Genomic DNA, 15,907 nt, shown 5'->3' on the forward strand with positions numbered 1-15,907 from the left:
TTGCTTGAACCCAAGAGGCAGAGGCTGCAGTGAGCCGAGATTGCGCCACTGCACTCCAGGCTGGGCAACAGAGCAAGACCCTGTCTCAAAAAAAAAAAAAAAAAAGAAAAAGAAAAAAAGAAGCAACAGCAGCTAAGCAGAGAGCCAAGCCAAGCCCACCCTGAATTCTGACCTACAGAACTGCGAACTAACAAAGGACATTGTTTTAAACCAGTAAATTTGTTATACAACAATAGAAAGCTAATATAACCACTTAGAAAAAAGTTAGGCTATATTTGTATCTGAAAGAACTACGAACATAAAGAAAAATTTAGAAACAAAACGTAAAACTAATTATTGTTCAGTAATATAAAAATATCGACCTAAAACTTATTTTATTTTCTTCTTTGTTGTTGGTTTTTTTGTTTTTTGTTTTCCAAAGACAAAATCTTGCTCTGTCACCCAAGCAGGAGTGCAATGCAGCAATCACAGCTTATTGCAACCTCAAACTCCTGGCCTCAAGCAATCCTCCCCCTTCAGCCTTCCAGGTAGCTGGGACTACAGGTGTGAGCTACTGCATCTGGCCCTAAAACTTATTTTCAATACTCGTCTTTTAAACTATTCTGTAAATGAGTAAGGTGTCTAAATACATAATACTTTGCTTTTAATTCAAAACATTAACATGAGAAAGTAAATAATTGATTCGATCAAGTTTCCACTTATCACATATTCACATTTGTCTCTCACTACAAAGTAGAAGACTCTGGGGAACTAGAGTAATGGAGGAAAAAGAAAATGTAACCACAATTTGGAGAAACTTTTTTTTTTTTTTGAGACAGTCTTCCTCTGTCACCCAGGCTAGAGTGCAGTGGCAGGATCTCGGCTCACTGCAACCTCCACCTCCTGGGTTCAAGTGATTCTCCTGCCTCAGCCTCCTAAGTAGCTGGGATTACAAACAAGCGTGTGCCACCACTCCTGGCTAATCTTTGTATTTTTAGTAGAGTCGGGTTTCACCATGTTGGCCAGGCTGGTCTCGAACTCCTGGTCTCATGTGATCCACCCACCTTAGCCTCCCAAAGTGCTGGGATTACAGGCATGAGCCACTGAGCCCAGCTGGAGAAACTTTTTAAAGCTTCTGATATTTCAAATAGAAAACTTCCACTCATACAGTTCCAAGTAGAGAAAGGCAACAACTTCCCAGAATACACAGAATGACATCTCAGGTGATGATAATCAGTGGACTTCCACCCTTTTCCACCATAATCATTTATCTTTCCTTTTGTTTTTGTTTCTTTCTTTTTTTTTTTTTTTTTTTTTTTAAACAGAGTCTTGCCCTGTTGCCCAGGCTGGAGTGCAGTGACACAATCTCAGCTCACCACAACCTCTGCCTCCTCGGTTGAAGTGACTCAGCCGGAGAATCCGGGACTACAGCTGTGCACCACATCTGGCTAATTTTTGTATTTTTAGTAGAGATTGGGTTTTGCCATGTTGGCCAGGCTGGTCTTGAACCCCTGACCCCAGGTGATCCACTCACCTTGGCCTCCCAAAGTGCTGGACTAGAGGCACGAGCCACCGCGTCCGGCCCATTTCTCTTTTCTTTCCTCTTCCTCCTGGACCCTCCCTTTAACACCTATTTCTGGCCAGTCATGGTGGCTCATGCCTGTAATCTCAGCACTTTGGGAGGCCAAGGTGGGCAGATCACCTGAGGTCGGAAGTTTGAGACCAGCCTGACCAACATGGGGAAACTCCATCTCTACTAAAGATACAAAATTAGCCAGGCGTGGTGGTGCATGCCTGTAATCCCAGCTACTCAGGAGGCTGAGGCAGGAGAATCGCTTGAACCTGGGAGGTGGAGGTTGCGGTGAGCCAAGATCGCGCTACTGCACTCCAACCTGGGCAACAAGAGCGAAACTCCGTCTCAAAAACAAAACAAAACAAGCAAACAAACAAAAAACCCATTTCTTTGCTTTTACTTTATTATGTCTTCACTAAAAGCCCATGTTGAGATAGTGGGAAGGAGCTTGGAATGGACCAGAAACATGTGAATTCAAATTCCAGTTTTGCAACTTACTCCCTATAAGGTCTTTAACATGATGTTTGACTTTATTTTCCTCATCTATTAAATGTACAATAAGGCCTATCTGGCAGAATTACTGTGAAGATTTCAGATGACCTGAACAATTCCAGGTGTTCGATAATTTAAAATAACTATTATTATTATATAACTAAAATAATTAGTATAATAAATATTATTATTGATATCCATTCCCTTTAGTCAGCCTGTGGCTACCAGTGATAATTCTCACACATCAGCCAGTGTTAACAGTTTTCCCTCCACCACCTGGATGTCTCCTCACCAGCTCAGTGAAATAGACAAGGCAAGTATTATTATTCTTCAATTTATAAATAAGTCACTGATGCTCAGGGAGGCTGAATGACTTAACCCTGAGAAACAGCGAAATAGAAAAACCAACATGTCTAATGTCTCCAAATGAGTTTTTTTATTTTCCTGTTTCACTGGTGAGCGCGCAACTCACACCAATGTGGTGTCTCAAGTTGAAAGAATTTCTTATCTTACAGTGTGTCACACCCAGGCTTTGGTTTAAGATGAAAGAATGATATGTATAACTCACAGAACCAGGGCCTTTGCTGGCTACAGTAGGCAGGGCAACAGGTAAGGCTGCAGGGGCAGGAGGGGTGACTGAAATGTCACCAGCTGGATCTCTAGCAACGAGCATCCTGACTGAATTCCCACAGTTCCTTAGAACTTGTGCAACTTGCTCGCTGGTCATTCCCTGCACATTTGTGCCACCAATCTTCAAGATGTGGTCCCCTGTCTGGAGTCTTCCATCCTTCAATCCAAGAAAAAGACAAAATTATTTCGAGAAATCAATGCTCTAACTTCACTAGTTAATAAGAGTTCATCAGATTTTTGGCTCTGGCAAAATGGCTGACAAAGAAGCCACCTAAAATGCTGAATAAAATGGAGTACTGTTAATAACTGGCTGAAATGGTGAGAGTAAAGGAATTTCACGTAGAACACAAAGGAAAGGCTCAAAATGAGAAAAGTAACCAGTATTCTAAAAAAGGCCTTTGCTTGAGGGTATAAGCTCATGCCTAATGGCCTAGAGTTGGGTGTTAATGGCCATGTATGCAAGGAAAAGGACAGAAAAGCCAGGGCCTCAAGAAGGAAAGGTCAGAACAGAAGCCTCCAGCATAAAGCTGGGAACTTGAAAACCAACATCCTCAGTGACATGTTTGAGGAATAGAGAGATGCCAGTGCGGCGACAAGAAAATGAGGGAAAAAAAGAGCAATCTAAGAGATGGGAGAGTTAACGGAGTCAGACAGTATAGGGCATCTTCTTTGCATGATTGGGAAGAGAAGGCATTGAGTAGGATTTTGAAACAGAAGAGTGACATTACCTGACTGACTTTAACAACAGAATTCAAGCTTCTGTGCTTAAAATAAACTACAGAAGAGGAAACGAGAGAAGCAAAAATACGAGTTGGGAGGCCTTAGCAATAATCCACAATAGCTTGGGTGTGGTTCACAGCTGGGGTGTTCAGAAGTGAGATTCTAGATAGATAGATAGATAGATAGATAGATAGATAGATAGATAGATAGATAGATTTTTGTTTTGTTTTGGTTTTGAATCAGAATCTCATGCTCTGTCACCCAGGCTAGAGGGCAATGGCGCTATCTCGGCTCACTGCAACCTCTGCCTCCGGGGTTCAAGGAATTCTCCTGCCTCAGCCTCCTGAATAGCTGGGATTACAGATGCGCACCACCACACTTGGCTAATTTTTGTATTTTTAGTAGAGACAGGGTTTCACCATGTCATGCTGGTCTCAAACTCCTGACCTCATGATCCACCCACCTCAGCCTCTCAAAGTGCTTGGATTACAGGCGTGAGCCACCATGCCCGGCCAAGATAGATAGATAGATAGATAGATAGATAGATAGATAGATAGATAGATAGATAGATATTTTTTTTTCTTTTGAGACGGAGTCTCGCTCTGTCACCCAGGCTGGAGTGCAGTGGCCGGATCTCAACTCACTGCAAGCTCCGCCTCCGGGGTTCACGCCATTCTCCTGCCTCAGCCTCCCAAGTAGCTGGGACTACAGGCGCCTGCCACCTCGCCCGGTTAGTTTTTTTGTATTTTTTTAGCAGAGACGGGGTTTCACCGTGTTAGCCAGGATGTATGCCCGGCCAAGATATATTTTTAATAAACTGTCAATAGGATCTGCAGATAGCTTCTATATGGGCTATGAGGCAGGAAAAGGGGTCAAAACTCTCAAGTTTTTAGCCTGAGCAACTGGAAAGATAGAGTTGCCATGAACTGAGATGAAGACTACAGAGGTACAGATGGGTGAGGTGGAAATCAGGAGTTCAGTTTCAGAGCTGTTGTCTTAGATACCTATTAGACATTCAAGTGGAGGTAACAGGTATACAGCCAGATACACAAATCTGAAGTTCAGTAGAGAAATCCAGACTACACATTTAAATTTGGGAGTTGGGGAGAAGTTAAAAAAAAAAAAAAAAAACCTTGCGGGTCATCAGCACATAGAAGGTATTTAAAGTCATGATTCTGCCAGCAGAGTGGCTCACACCTGTAATCCCAGCACTTTGGGAGGCCAAGGTAGGTGGATCACTTGAGGCCAAGAGTTCGAGACCAGCCTGGCCAACATGGAGAAACCACGTCTCTACTAAAAATACAAAAATTACTAAAAATACAAAAATTAGCCAGGTGTGATGGCACACACCTGTAATCTCAACTACTCGGGAGGCTGAGGCATGCGAATCGCTTGAACCTGGGAGGCGGAGGTTGCAGTGAGCCAAGATCACGTCACTGCACTCCAGCTTAGGCGACCCAGAGCTAGACTCTTATCTCATAAAAAATAAAAATAAAATAAATAAATAAATAAATAAATAAAGTCAAGATTCCAGATGAGCTGAAAGAAAAGATACATAATGTTATATTTCTTAAGCTAGGTGGTATGTATTATACACTGGTAACTATTGTTTTGTTTTGTTGAGATGGAGTCCCACTCTGTTGCCCAAGTTGGTCTTGCAAATAATTATTGTTTAATTATCATTTAAAATGTGCACAGATATTATATACATTCTTTTACATGTATATTTCATACACAGAAGGTAAATAATTTATCAAAATGAGTATCTGTTCAAAATGTTCATCATTTCCCTTCTTTGATAAATTTTTGAAACAGCTAATTTTTACAAAATTTTTCCTGAATTTGTTTAGTCAGAAATTTTGAATTCACCCTACTTATCTTTATTACAGCGCATTAAAGATACCACAATGTTAACACAGCTGGTTTTATTTAAACTTACACATGCAGAGCACCTTACAGGTTCAAAATCACTTTCATGTACCATCTCACTTAGAGAAGGACAACTATCAAATGAGAAAAACTGAGATACAAAAAGTTTGACTGACTTGACCAAGGTCACAAAGCTGATAAAAGGGTTGAACCAAAGTTGAATCCAAGTTGCTCACTAAGACTACTCTCATCCAGTTATTTGCCTTATACTTCAATATCTCCAGAGTAACATTACTGTAGCAAGTCAATCTCCTACACGCAAAGGCTTCTAGTAGATAGTAAATGTACTGCTTTCCTATTCTCCAAGAAACTGCCTATAACTCTCAAAAAGTTTGAATGAAATGAAGATCAAAAATAGATATTCTGCAACGTGGAGAGAAAGCTTGAGAACAGAGCAATGACTATTGGGTTAATCCGGTTCTAAGCTTCAAAATCCTAGTTCCAGGTGGCACCACCTGCAAGCTAAAGATGAGATTCTGAAGGAAGAAGTTTTTTAAAAAATCCTTTAGACTGAAAAGTCTATTCTCCATCCTTCCTTTTCGCCAATTTTACAGGAACCTAAATGAAGGAATGCTTTAGATTGAAATAATGCGTACAAAGTTCTGTGCTTTCAGAAGCCACTGGAAGGGACTGGAAGTGGAGAGAAGTGGTGCAGCAGAAATGCAATTTAATTCAGAAACATCTGGAAAGACTTAGAAAATGGAAACAGATGCAAGGAGGACATTGATATGAAAAAAGGAATGAAGAATTGCTGGATTTCTACTTTAATGGTGATAATTTGATATTCTGTTTTCATCCATGCAATAGACTTGAAACCAAATAAGCAACTACTTAAGAGAAAGTCAGTGGTCCTGATGAAAAATAAGGGTAAAGTTGCCTCTGTAAATCAAACTATTCTTCAATAGAATTATGCCTTGATCAAAAAATTTTATAAAAATATGTCTAATAAGTGTTTTCATACTTGGCTTGGCCAAAGAAGGACATTTTATCATAAAGTATATTTTTAGTCACTTCCTAGGCATTAGTTTTCTTCTATTTTACCTCAACTCTTAATTTAAAATGATGTCGATAATTTGCATCTGTCACTGAAAGTCAAACATTTTCTTCCTGCAGAAAAGCAGGTGTTCTAAAGAATTCATAAGTACAAAAATAGTCATTAGTCAGATTGATAGAAAGACACCAAAATGACAGCTATCTTGTCTAAGTCCAGCAGCCCCAGTCTGCATTTTATTGATATTTTCTGATCAACATTCTCCTTCCATAACCTGTCTTCTGTGTGAGGAAACTGAAAGGCATAAAGTCCCTTTTGTTCTTTAACAGAAATTGTCAATCAATGAAAACCAATAAATAGCTATGCCAAGATTCAAGTACACAGCATGCTAATCAAACATTCACATATAAAAGTTTTATTAATCCATAGATTCTTTCAAAAGAGAAAAAAATTATGCATACTGGCAAAGATAGTGCAAAAGGCAGAAAAATTAAAATAGCTGATGCAACAGGGGTATCACACACTTACAGTGAATGTACACCAGTAATCCCAGCACTTTGGGAGGCCGAGGCTGGCACATCACCTGAGGTCAGGAGTTTTTGTTTTTGTTTTGTTTTTGTTTTTGTTTGAGGTGGAGTCTCACTCTGTCGCCAGACCAGCCTGGCCAACATAGTGAAACCCCATATCTACTAAAAACACAAAAATTAGCTGGGCGTGGTGGTGAGCACCTGTGATCCCAGCTACATGGGAGGCTGAGGCACAAGACTTGAACCTGGGAAGTGGAGGATGCAGTGAGCCAAAATCATACCACTGCACTCCAGTCTGAGCAACAGAGAAAGACACTGTCTCAAAAAAAAAAAAAAAAAAAAAAAAAAAGGAGCAACTTTAGGCTAAAAAAAAAAACAAACCACATTACTTTGCATTTTAACTTCTCTGATATGCTGTTGTGTATGATCATTTTTAAAAAATTTTAAAACCTATAGTAATTCAGACCTGAGCTACAAAAGAAGAAATCAAATTTGTTTCTTCAAAAACTAAAAAATGGGTCCAGGTACCCATGGCTCACACCTGTAATCCCAACACTTTGGGAGGACTGCTTAAAGTCAGGAGTTGGAAGCTGCAGTGAGCTAGGATCGTACCACTGCACTCTAGCCTAAGTGACAGAGCAAGACCCTGTCTCTATTTAGGAAAAAAAAAAGGCACCAAATACTTCCACAACTCAGAAAATGAAATAATAACTATGTTCGATTCCAGGCCAGTTTTATTATTGGTCTTCAATCAAAAGGCAACATGTCATTGATAGAAAAGGGTAACTTTATAAAACAAAATAAACACTTTTTCCCTAAAGGAATTAAAGAAACTATCCTATCCTACTCAAATTCCCAGAGCACTCATTAACTGATTTTTAAAGATAAAGAAAATATCTGTCTATAGAATCACTCAAAGCAAAATTGCTTGGGACTAACCAACCATTTAGTGACCTCAAGCTGGGCCTTCCTTACTCTACACTGAAAAGTCTCTCAAAGTCCACATCCACCCTCAAACCCTTGCTTGGTTCCATTCCTTCGTAGTATTAGGTTACTGGGTAGTCAATAGATTCATATTTTAACTGCTTCATACCAAAATGTCAATAATGTATGACAACCTTTAAATAGGCTGTGTTCTGAAGGCAAGGAGGTATCCCAGTACACCTGACTGCCCTAGAACTTCCTCAGATCACATGAAATAGGTTTCTGCACTTCGAGGGTTTTACACTGCCCATTATCAATGTCACACGAAACAAAACAAAAAGTACCTCCCAAAAAGATGTTTAACTCTTGCCACAACTGACAGAATGTTCTTTAGGTGAGTGTTTCAAGCACTGTGAATTTTGGAGAGGCTCTGAAGCTTACAGAGAGATAGGCCTTTTAGCTACCCTTTTAATATCATATAATTTCCCTATCCATGGAGTTGGCCCGATTATATTAACTGATTGGACATTGTAACTAGATCTCAATAATGTTTCTTAAAAGATTCCTATAAATCAATCAATTTTTTTACATAAATAAATGCTATTTTCTACTTCATTTCTTTTACATCATTAGTGGCAGGACACAACAGAAAGACAAGTAAGGGCTTTGGAGTCAGATGCACCCAAGTTCAAATCCTAGCTCTACTTTGGTCAAGTTGTATGGCCAAAGGTCAGTTGTTTATCTTACCTAAGTCTCAGATCCTTCTTAAGCAAAATGAGAATACATTTCTGTCTCATTGGGTTATAAGCATTTTGGGAACTAAGAGGCATTGTGCTAAGCATGTTACATTGATTAACATTGAATTTTCACACAGACTTTTATTTAAGGCAAGCAAAATTATCTCCTGCCAAAAAATAAAAAGCATTAACTTTCCTTGGAAAGGCCTTCTTACAAGGTTAGCCCTTGGCTAACACCTGGCAGCTTAGATTCTGTGAGGGGTCTCACCATTCCCTGGTAAAAATGGCTCAAGGTGCCTAAAGTGTGAACACCTGCATTCTTCTGCAAGTCTAGGTCTTCAGTATACACTACACAGTGTGTGCCTCTGTGACCAGCATCCAGTAATAACCCTATGTTTTGGCAGAGTCTCTGATGGGCTTCCATGGCAGACATTTCAGATGTATGGTCATAATTCACCACTGGAAGCTTTAAGTGTGTCCTATATGACTCCACAGGGAGAGGACTCGTGGAAGCTTGTGCCTGGTTTCCTCCAGGCTCCACCTTATGCAAGCTTTTCCATGTTGATTTTGCTTTGTATTCTTCACTGTAATAAATATAGCTGTGGGTACAACTGTATGCTGAGATCTGTGAATCCTCCCAGCAAGTCATCAAATCTGGTGTCTTGGGGACCATTTTAGAAACATGGAATTAAGCCAAGAAGTCAGTTGCCCAGGGTGAGAGGTGGTTCCAGAATTCAAGCCTTCATCTGTCTGATTCTAAAGCTCACACACTATAATCCTATGCTCTTTCCTTTCAGAGGCTAATTTGGATGTAGGTGTGTTGAGAACAATTTCTCCAAAGGTAGATAATAGGGAGGGTGTACACCATGTCTTGTGCCATAGCCTCAGGCCTGAGGGTGCTGCAGCTTAAGTCATTTCATGAGTTACAGCAAGCAAAACATTGACTGGTAATAAGCAACAAATGAGGCCAGGCTGAGGAAGGAGATAAATTGGTTATAGCAAGAAAGCTGAAGAGATTTTATCTGCCATCAGCTGACATGAGAGGAAAGGAGAAGTGAATACTGCTCTGTCCCCTATGCCTAGGCCTTACCATATGCCCTAGAAGAGACAATAGCTCTGTTGTTCCTAGAGCTGGCTACTCCCTGTTGATAGATGTGAACAATTGTGCACAGGTGTATATCAGGAAAAGGAAAACACTAGGATTAACTTTGGATAAATTCTAACGACAAAGCTCAGACTTCAGAATCAAACAGATATGGGCTCCAACCTGACTCTGTGGCTCACCTCGCTGCTGTAACCTTGGGCAATTTCTTAATGGTTTCCATATCTACAATTTGGGAATAAAACTTCTAAGAGTGTTTTGAAGGTTACATGAGAATAATGTATATTAAGCAGATAATAATGTCTGGCATAAGTACTTGCTTCTCTTTGAGCTCTTATGACCCTATGACAAGCATACCCTCTACCTCCTCTTTGATGATCTGAAATTGTGACGATCCCTTCCAGTAAAGGGCAAAAATCAGACTTGGGCTTTTTCCAACAATGCCTCAATGGGATTAATCTGGGAAACTCTGCACATCTTACTCTTGTGAAAATTCATAAAGCACGTTAGTATTTTAAAAGCTAAGAAAATTCTTACAGTAAAGAAACCTATCGGATTTTGTTTAAATTTACTTGACCCTTTGTTTTGCACAATAACCACTCCACTTTGCATTTTGGGGGAAAAAAAGCCACTCCAACAAAAAAACCTATTAAAATTTCTAAGGCAGAGGCAGGAGGAGGGAGGGAATACAAAGAAAGGCATCCCAAATTTTTCTGCAATATTTTATTCTTTCCAGGTTATAAAAAAATTTTTAAAGAATCCTTAAAGAATATTGTGTTGTGCCACAGATGTGTGTCTTGTTTGTTTGTTTTGAGACAGTCTTCCTCTGTCACCCAGGCTGGAGTGCAGTGGTGTGATCTTGGCTCACTGCAACCTCTGCCTCCAAGGTTCAAGCAATTCTCGTGCCTCAGCCTCCTGAGTAGCTGGGATTACAGGCATGCACCTCCACACCGGGCTAATTTTTTGTATTTTTAGTAGAGACAGTGTTTCAACACGTTGGCCAGGCTGGTACCAAACTCCTGACCTCAAGTGATCCACCTGGCTCAGTCTCCCAAAGTGTTGGGATTACAGGCATGAGCTACCGCACCCAGCCACAGATGTGTTTTAAACGTCTATAAAATGAACATTCTCAAACATTCTGGTCTCATCCAAACTTGCTACAGTTTGGATGTTTGTCCCCTCAAACCTCATGTTGAAATCGCATCCCCATTGTTAGAGGTGAGGCCCAATGGGAGGTGTTTGGGTCATGGGAGTGAATCCCTCATGGATGGCTTGGTGCAGTGAGTTCTTGCTCTGAGTTCTCTGCAGTGAGTTTACTTAGTGCAGTGAATTCTCACTCTGATTGTTAAAAAGAGAGTTGCCCCACCTCCTCCGCCTCTCCGCCCCAGCTTCCTCGCTGCCCATGTGATCTCTGCACACACCGGCTCTCCATCTTCCACCATGGAAGCAGCCTGAGGCTTTCCCCAGATGCCCAATTTTCCAGCCAGCAGAACTATAAGCTAAATAAACCTCTTTTATTTTAAATTACCTATCCTCAGATATTTCCTTATAGCAACACTAAATGGATAAAGACAGAACTCCTTTACACTCTTAAAAATTATTAAGGATGGAGCGATAGGAATTACAAAGCAGTACAGGAATCGGCTGGGAGTAATGAATACGCTCATTACCTTGATTGTGGTAATGGATAACAGTTAAATTATATGTGTCATCTTGGCTGGGCTGTGGTGCTGACTGTTTTGGTCAATCACTAATCTAGACGTTGCTGCAAAGGTACTTTGTAAATGTGATTAGCATATACAAACAATTGACTTTAAGTAAAGGAAGATTACCCTCAATGATGTAGGTGAGCCTCATCCAATCAGTTGAAGAATTCACAAACAAAAACTGAGATTTCCTAGAGAAGAAATTCTGCCTCAAGAATGTAACAGAGCTTCCTGAGACATTCTGCTGGCCTGCCCTATAGATCTCAAACACAAGACTACAACATCAACTCTTGTCTGGGTTTCCAGCCTCCTTGCCTTCCCTACAAATTTTGGACTTGCCAGCCCCCACCATGGCATGAGCCAATTTTTAAAAATAATCTCTTTTTTAAAATAATCACACACATATCCTATTGGTTCTGTTTCTCTGGAGAAATCTGGTAAAGATGAATTCACAAACATATACACATGCAAAAATTGGTACTGAGGAATTTTTTAATATATAATATTTAATGTTAATTTTTATCAATATTTATTATATTGTATATATATTTTTAAAAGAGCTATATTTTCCAAAACAAAAAATATTGGCCAGGCGTGGTGGCTCACACCGGTAATCTTAGCACTTTGGGAGGCTGAGGCGGGTGGATCACGAGGTCAGGAGTTCGAGACCAGCCTGGCCAACATAGTGAAACCCCATCTCTACTAAAAATGCAAAAATTAGCCAGGCATGGTGGCACATGCCTGTAGTTCCAGCTACTTGGGAGCCTGAGGTAGGAGAATAACTTGAACCTGGGAGGCAGAGGTTCTGGTGAGCCAAGATTGCACCACTGCACTCTAGCCTGGGCAACAGAGCAAGACTCCATCTCAAAAAAATATATATATATTAAATATATATATATTTATTATATATTAAATTATATAGTATATATTATATATTAAATTAAAAATATTAAACAGTCCCACTCTTACCTATATATATATATATGTAAGTGTGTCCTATATGACTCCACAGGGAGAGGACTCATGGAAGCTTGTGCTTGATTTCCTCCAGTCTCCACCTTATGTAACTTTTTCCATGTTGATTTTGCTTTGTATTCTTCACTGTAATAAATATAGCTATGGGTACAACTGTATGCTGAGTTCTGTGAATCCTCCTAGCAAGTCATCAAATCTTACATACATACATACATATATATATATATATGTGTGTATATATATATATGAGTGGGACTGTTTAATATTTTTACAAATCTCTTTAATATCTGGCTTAAAAGAAAACAGCTAGACTCATTTGCTTCTGCATTCAATGTGTTATAATATACTGTTTTGGATGAAGTATATGAAGAATATCTGGCCTCAATCAGATATATAGTTGGAAAGGGGAGGGGTATTATAATAGTCCTTTCAGCCTATTCTTTGATAACACACCAAAACTTGGCAAGTGGTGGTTTCTTATACAGTTACAATGTAGAATCTGGAACCATATCAACAAACTTTCAGACACTATTGAAATCGACTGATCTATCTTGATTTTCGAGAGGATCATTTAGCTACATATTATTTTGTCATATCACATACTGGTCTTCACAAAATATTGAGGCTGAATATGGTGGCTCACACCTACAATCCCAGCACTTTGGAAGGCCTAAGCGGGAGGATCACTTCAGGCCAGGAGTTCAAGACCAGCCCGGGAAACAAAGCGAGACTGTCTCTACAAAAAATAAAAATAAGGCCAGGCAGGTGCAATGGCTCACACCTGTAATTCCAGCACTTTGGGAGGACAAGGCGGGAAGATTGCTTGAGCTCAGGAATTTGAAATCAGCCTGGGCAACATAGTGAAACCCCATCTCTACAAAAAAACACAAAAATTAGCCAGGCATGGTGGCCTGTGTCTATAGTCCCAGCTACTCCAGAAGCTGAGGTGGGGGATCACTTGAGCCCCAGAGGGAGGCTGCAGTCAGCCGAGATCGCACCACTGCAGTCCAGCCTGGGTGACAGAGTGAGATCCTGTCTCAAAAAAATAAAAATAAAAATAAATTAGCCAAGCTTGGTGGTACATGCCTGTAACACCAGCTACTCGGGAGACTGAGGTAGAAGGACTGCTTGAGCCTGGGAGGTCGAGGCTGTAGTGAGAGGATTATGCCACTGCACTCTAGCCTAGGCAACAGAGCAAGACTCTACTCAAAAAAAAAAAAGAAGAAAAGAAAGTATCGATTCACAGTTATGCAGACCTTCCAAGTACTGACATATTTCTTCATATAATAAATATCAAGACAATCATCTTGATATCAATCAACAATCTAATCAGAAATGCCTTTCTTTACTTTTCCTTTCTTTTTTTATTTTTTTTCTTCAGACAGGGTCATACTCTGTCGCCCAGGCCAGATGGAGTTCAGTGCCACAATCTCGGCTCAAAGCAGCCTCCACCTCCTCAGCCTCCCAAGTAGCACCATGCCCAGCTAACTTTTGTGTCTTTTGTACAGACAGGGTTTTGCCACATTGCCAAGGCTGGTATTGAACTCCTGGGCTCAAGAGATCCTCCCACCTTGGCCTCCCAAAGTGCTGGGATTACAGGCATGAGCCACCACGCCCAGCCTTAGAAAGCTTTTAAATATTAGGGAAATGTCAAGCTCATGGTAAAATACAAATTTTCCAACATTCTAATTTTTGCTTAAGATCAAATTCTATTGTTGCTAACAAACAGTGTCAGTTGTTTTCCTTGAAATAACAAGTTCACATCATCCATTCTCAAGAAAACATCTTCCAAATACCCAGGTCTGGATAAACATAATTTTTCTGCAGTTATTTTTATATTTTTATAAAAATAAAAATGCTGTTCCACATAAAAAAGTAGTAGATTCACCTTGCAAATGACTTGCCTTAAGACAACCATCATACTTCAGTACATAGCAAGAATGCTACATGATACTTCCCATTTTGACAATATTCAAAAGACATGCACTAAATGGTCAAAATTTACTAAAATTAATCATTTTACTGCATCATAAAAAAACTTCAATTGAAACGGCATTTTCTTCTTTTTTGTTGCAAGCACATGGCAGAAAAGAATGCAATGATTACTATAATAGTTTGTGGCCACTGCCTTGTTTTGCACCAAGGCACCAGCAGTTTTAGCCTGCAGCTGCTTTTGTATCATCAGTACAAATGTTAACAGGGTGAAAGGGATAATAACGTCGTGGTATTATTGTAAAAGTTGTTTGGATCTCATAGACCACCTGCAAGGCTCTCAGAGCCCTCCAGAGGCCCACAACCAAACTTTGACAACTGCTTTTCTAAATAAATACTCTTAGGTGCTGAAACGATGAGAGGAACATCAATGGCTCCACAAGCTGCATAAGGTGAAGCAATCGTGATCAGAAATGAAGAGCCAAGGAACTTGCCTTGAAGATGCATTTGCATGGCAAGCTCATTTTTACTTATGTATGTCTATTAGAAGGGATAAATTTATATGTAACTGGGCAATAATCAGTGAAATTTTACATATCATTCTGATTATGGGAATAACTAAAGTTATTTCTGATTTATCATGGCTATTCTATATAATATGGGCTTATTATTAAGTGGCTTCAGAGTCAAATTTCTAAACTAATTTCTAAAAACTAAAGTAGTAATTAACATTTCTTCAATATAAAATTAAGCAGAAACAGTTGCTAATTTTTTTAATAGCCTACTTTCAGTGTAAACACTGCTAAACAATGAAAGGTAGTCATTTAACTTATAAGGCCATAAATTTTAATTCAAGTGAAATTTACCATGTATGATATTGGGACAAATGTTTATAATCGCTGTATCTTCTGATTTTAACATTTAGGCCATTGAAAGACACACTAGAGGAGAATAATACAGATGTTCAAAATGCAATATTCATTAACAACGCTTTTCAATTAAAAAAAAAAAATTGTCCCCTGATGGAATCATGAAGCGTGTCAATTATAAGCAAAACAAACCCCAAAAATGTTGATTTAGGAACTGTTTAAAATAAGACAGCATGTATACTAATAATACTTACAGAATAAACCATTTTTAAGCTATACTTAAATTCTAGTTATTAAGTCATATATCCTGGTAACTCATGTTATAAAATTACATTTCAATTCATACAACTTAAATTTTATAAAACCAAAATGATAACAAGGAAGGTTGACTTACTCGATCTGCTAATCCTCCAGGAACTATAGTCCTCACAACCACGCCACTTGTTTTTCCTCCAACTATACCAAAACCTAGTCCGGAGCCATCATTAATGAGCTCAACCTCTTCAACATGGCCCCAGCAAACCTACAAATTAATGGCACATAAGAGTCACAGGATCAGTAATACTCACAGATTCTTAGTTTTCCAATACAATCATTACCAAAGTAACATTGCAACAAATTGAACATTCATACAATTAATCAAGGCAATGTTCTACAGGCTAAGACATACAGACAGAGATAATCATATGGTCCCTGACCATAGGGATCTTATAATCCAGTAGAGAGAAAGTAAAACACAAATAATTAAAATACAAGGCAGAATATTGGATCATAAGGCACTAGCCCTAAGAGCACAGGAAACATTTCTCACTCCTCACTCT

The 15,907-nt window shown here is 39.4% G+C and overlaps 1 protein-coding gene across 19 annotated transcripts in view; it reads right to left on the reverse strand.

Annotated features, from left to right (window-relative positions):
• The window catches only part of PATJ (PATJ crumbs cell polarity complex component), a 424,482-nt gene that overhangs the window by 374,176 nt on the left and 34,399 nt on the right, over positions 1-15,907 (reverse strand). For all 19 annotated transcript variants that reach the window (XR_013401362.1, XR_013401361.1, XR_013401351.1 and 16 more), the window contains 2 exons: positions 15,481-15,609; positions 2,613-2,831 (listed from right to left, as the gene is read on the reverse strand). Coding sequence is in view for 16 of the 19 variants with exons in the window: in XM_077954993.1 (XP_077811119.1) it covers positions 2,613-2,831; positions 15,481-15,609 (348 nt within the window). In the remaining 3 variants the exon portion in view is untranslated. The remainder of the gene's footprint in view (positions 1-2,612; positions 2,832-15,480; positions 15,610-15,907) is intronic.

This window comes from Macaca mulatta, chromosome 1, assembly GCF_049350105.2.
Source record: "Macaca mulatta isolate MMU2019108-1 chromosome 1, T2T-MMU8v2.0, whole genome shotgun sequence".
In the NCBI taxonomy this organism is placed as follows: Eukaryota; Metazoa; Chordata; class Mammalia; order Primates; family Cercopithecidae; genus Macaca; species Macaca mulatta.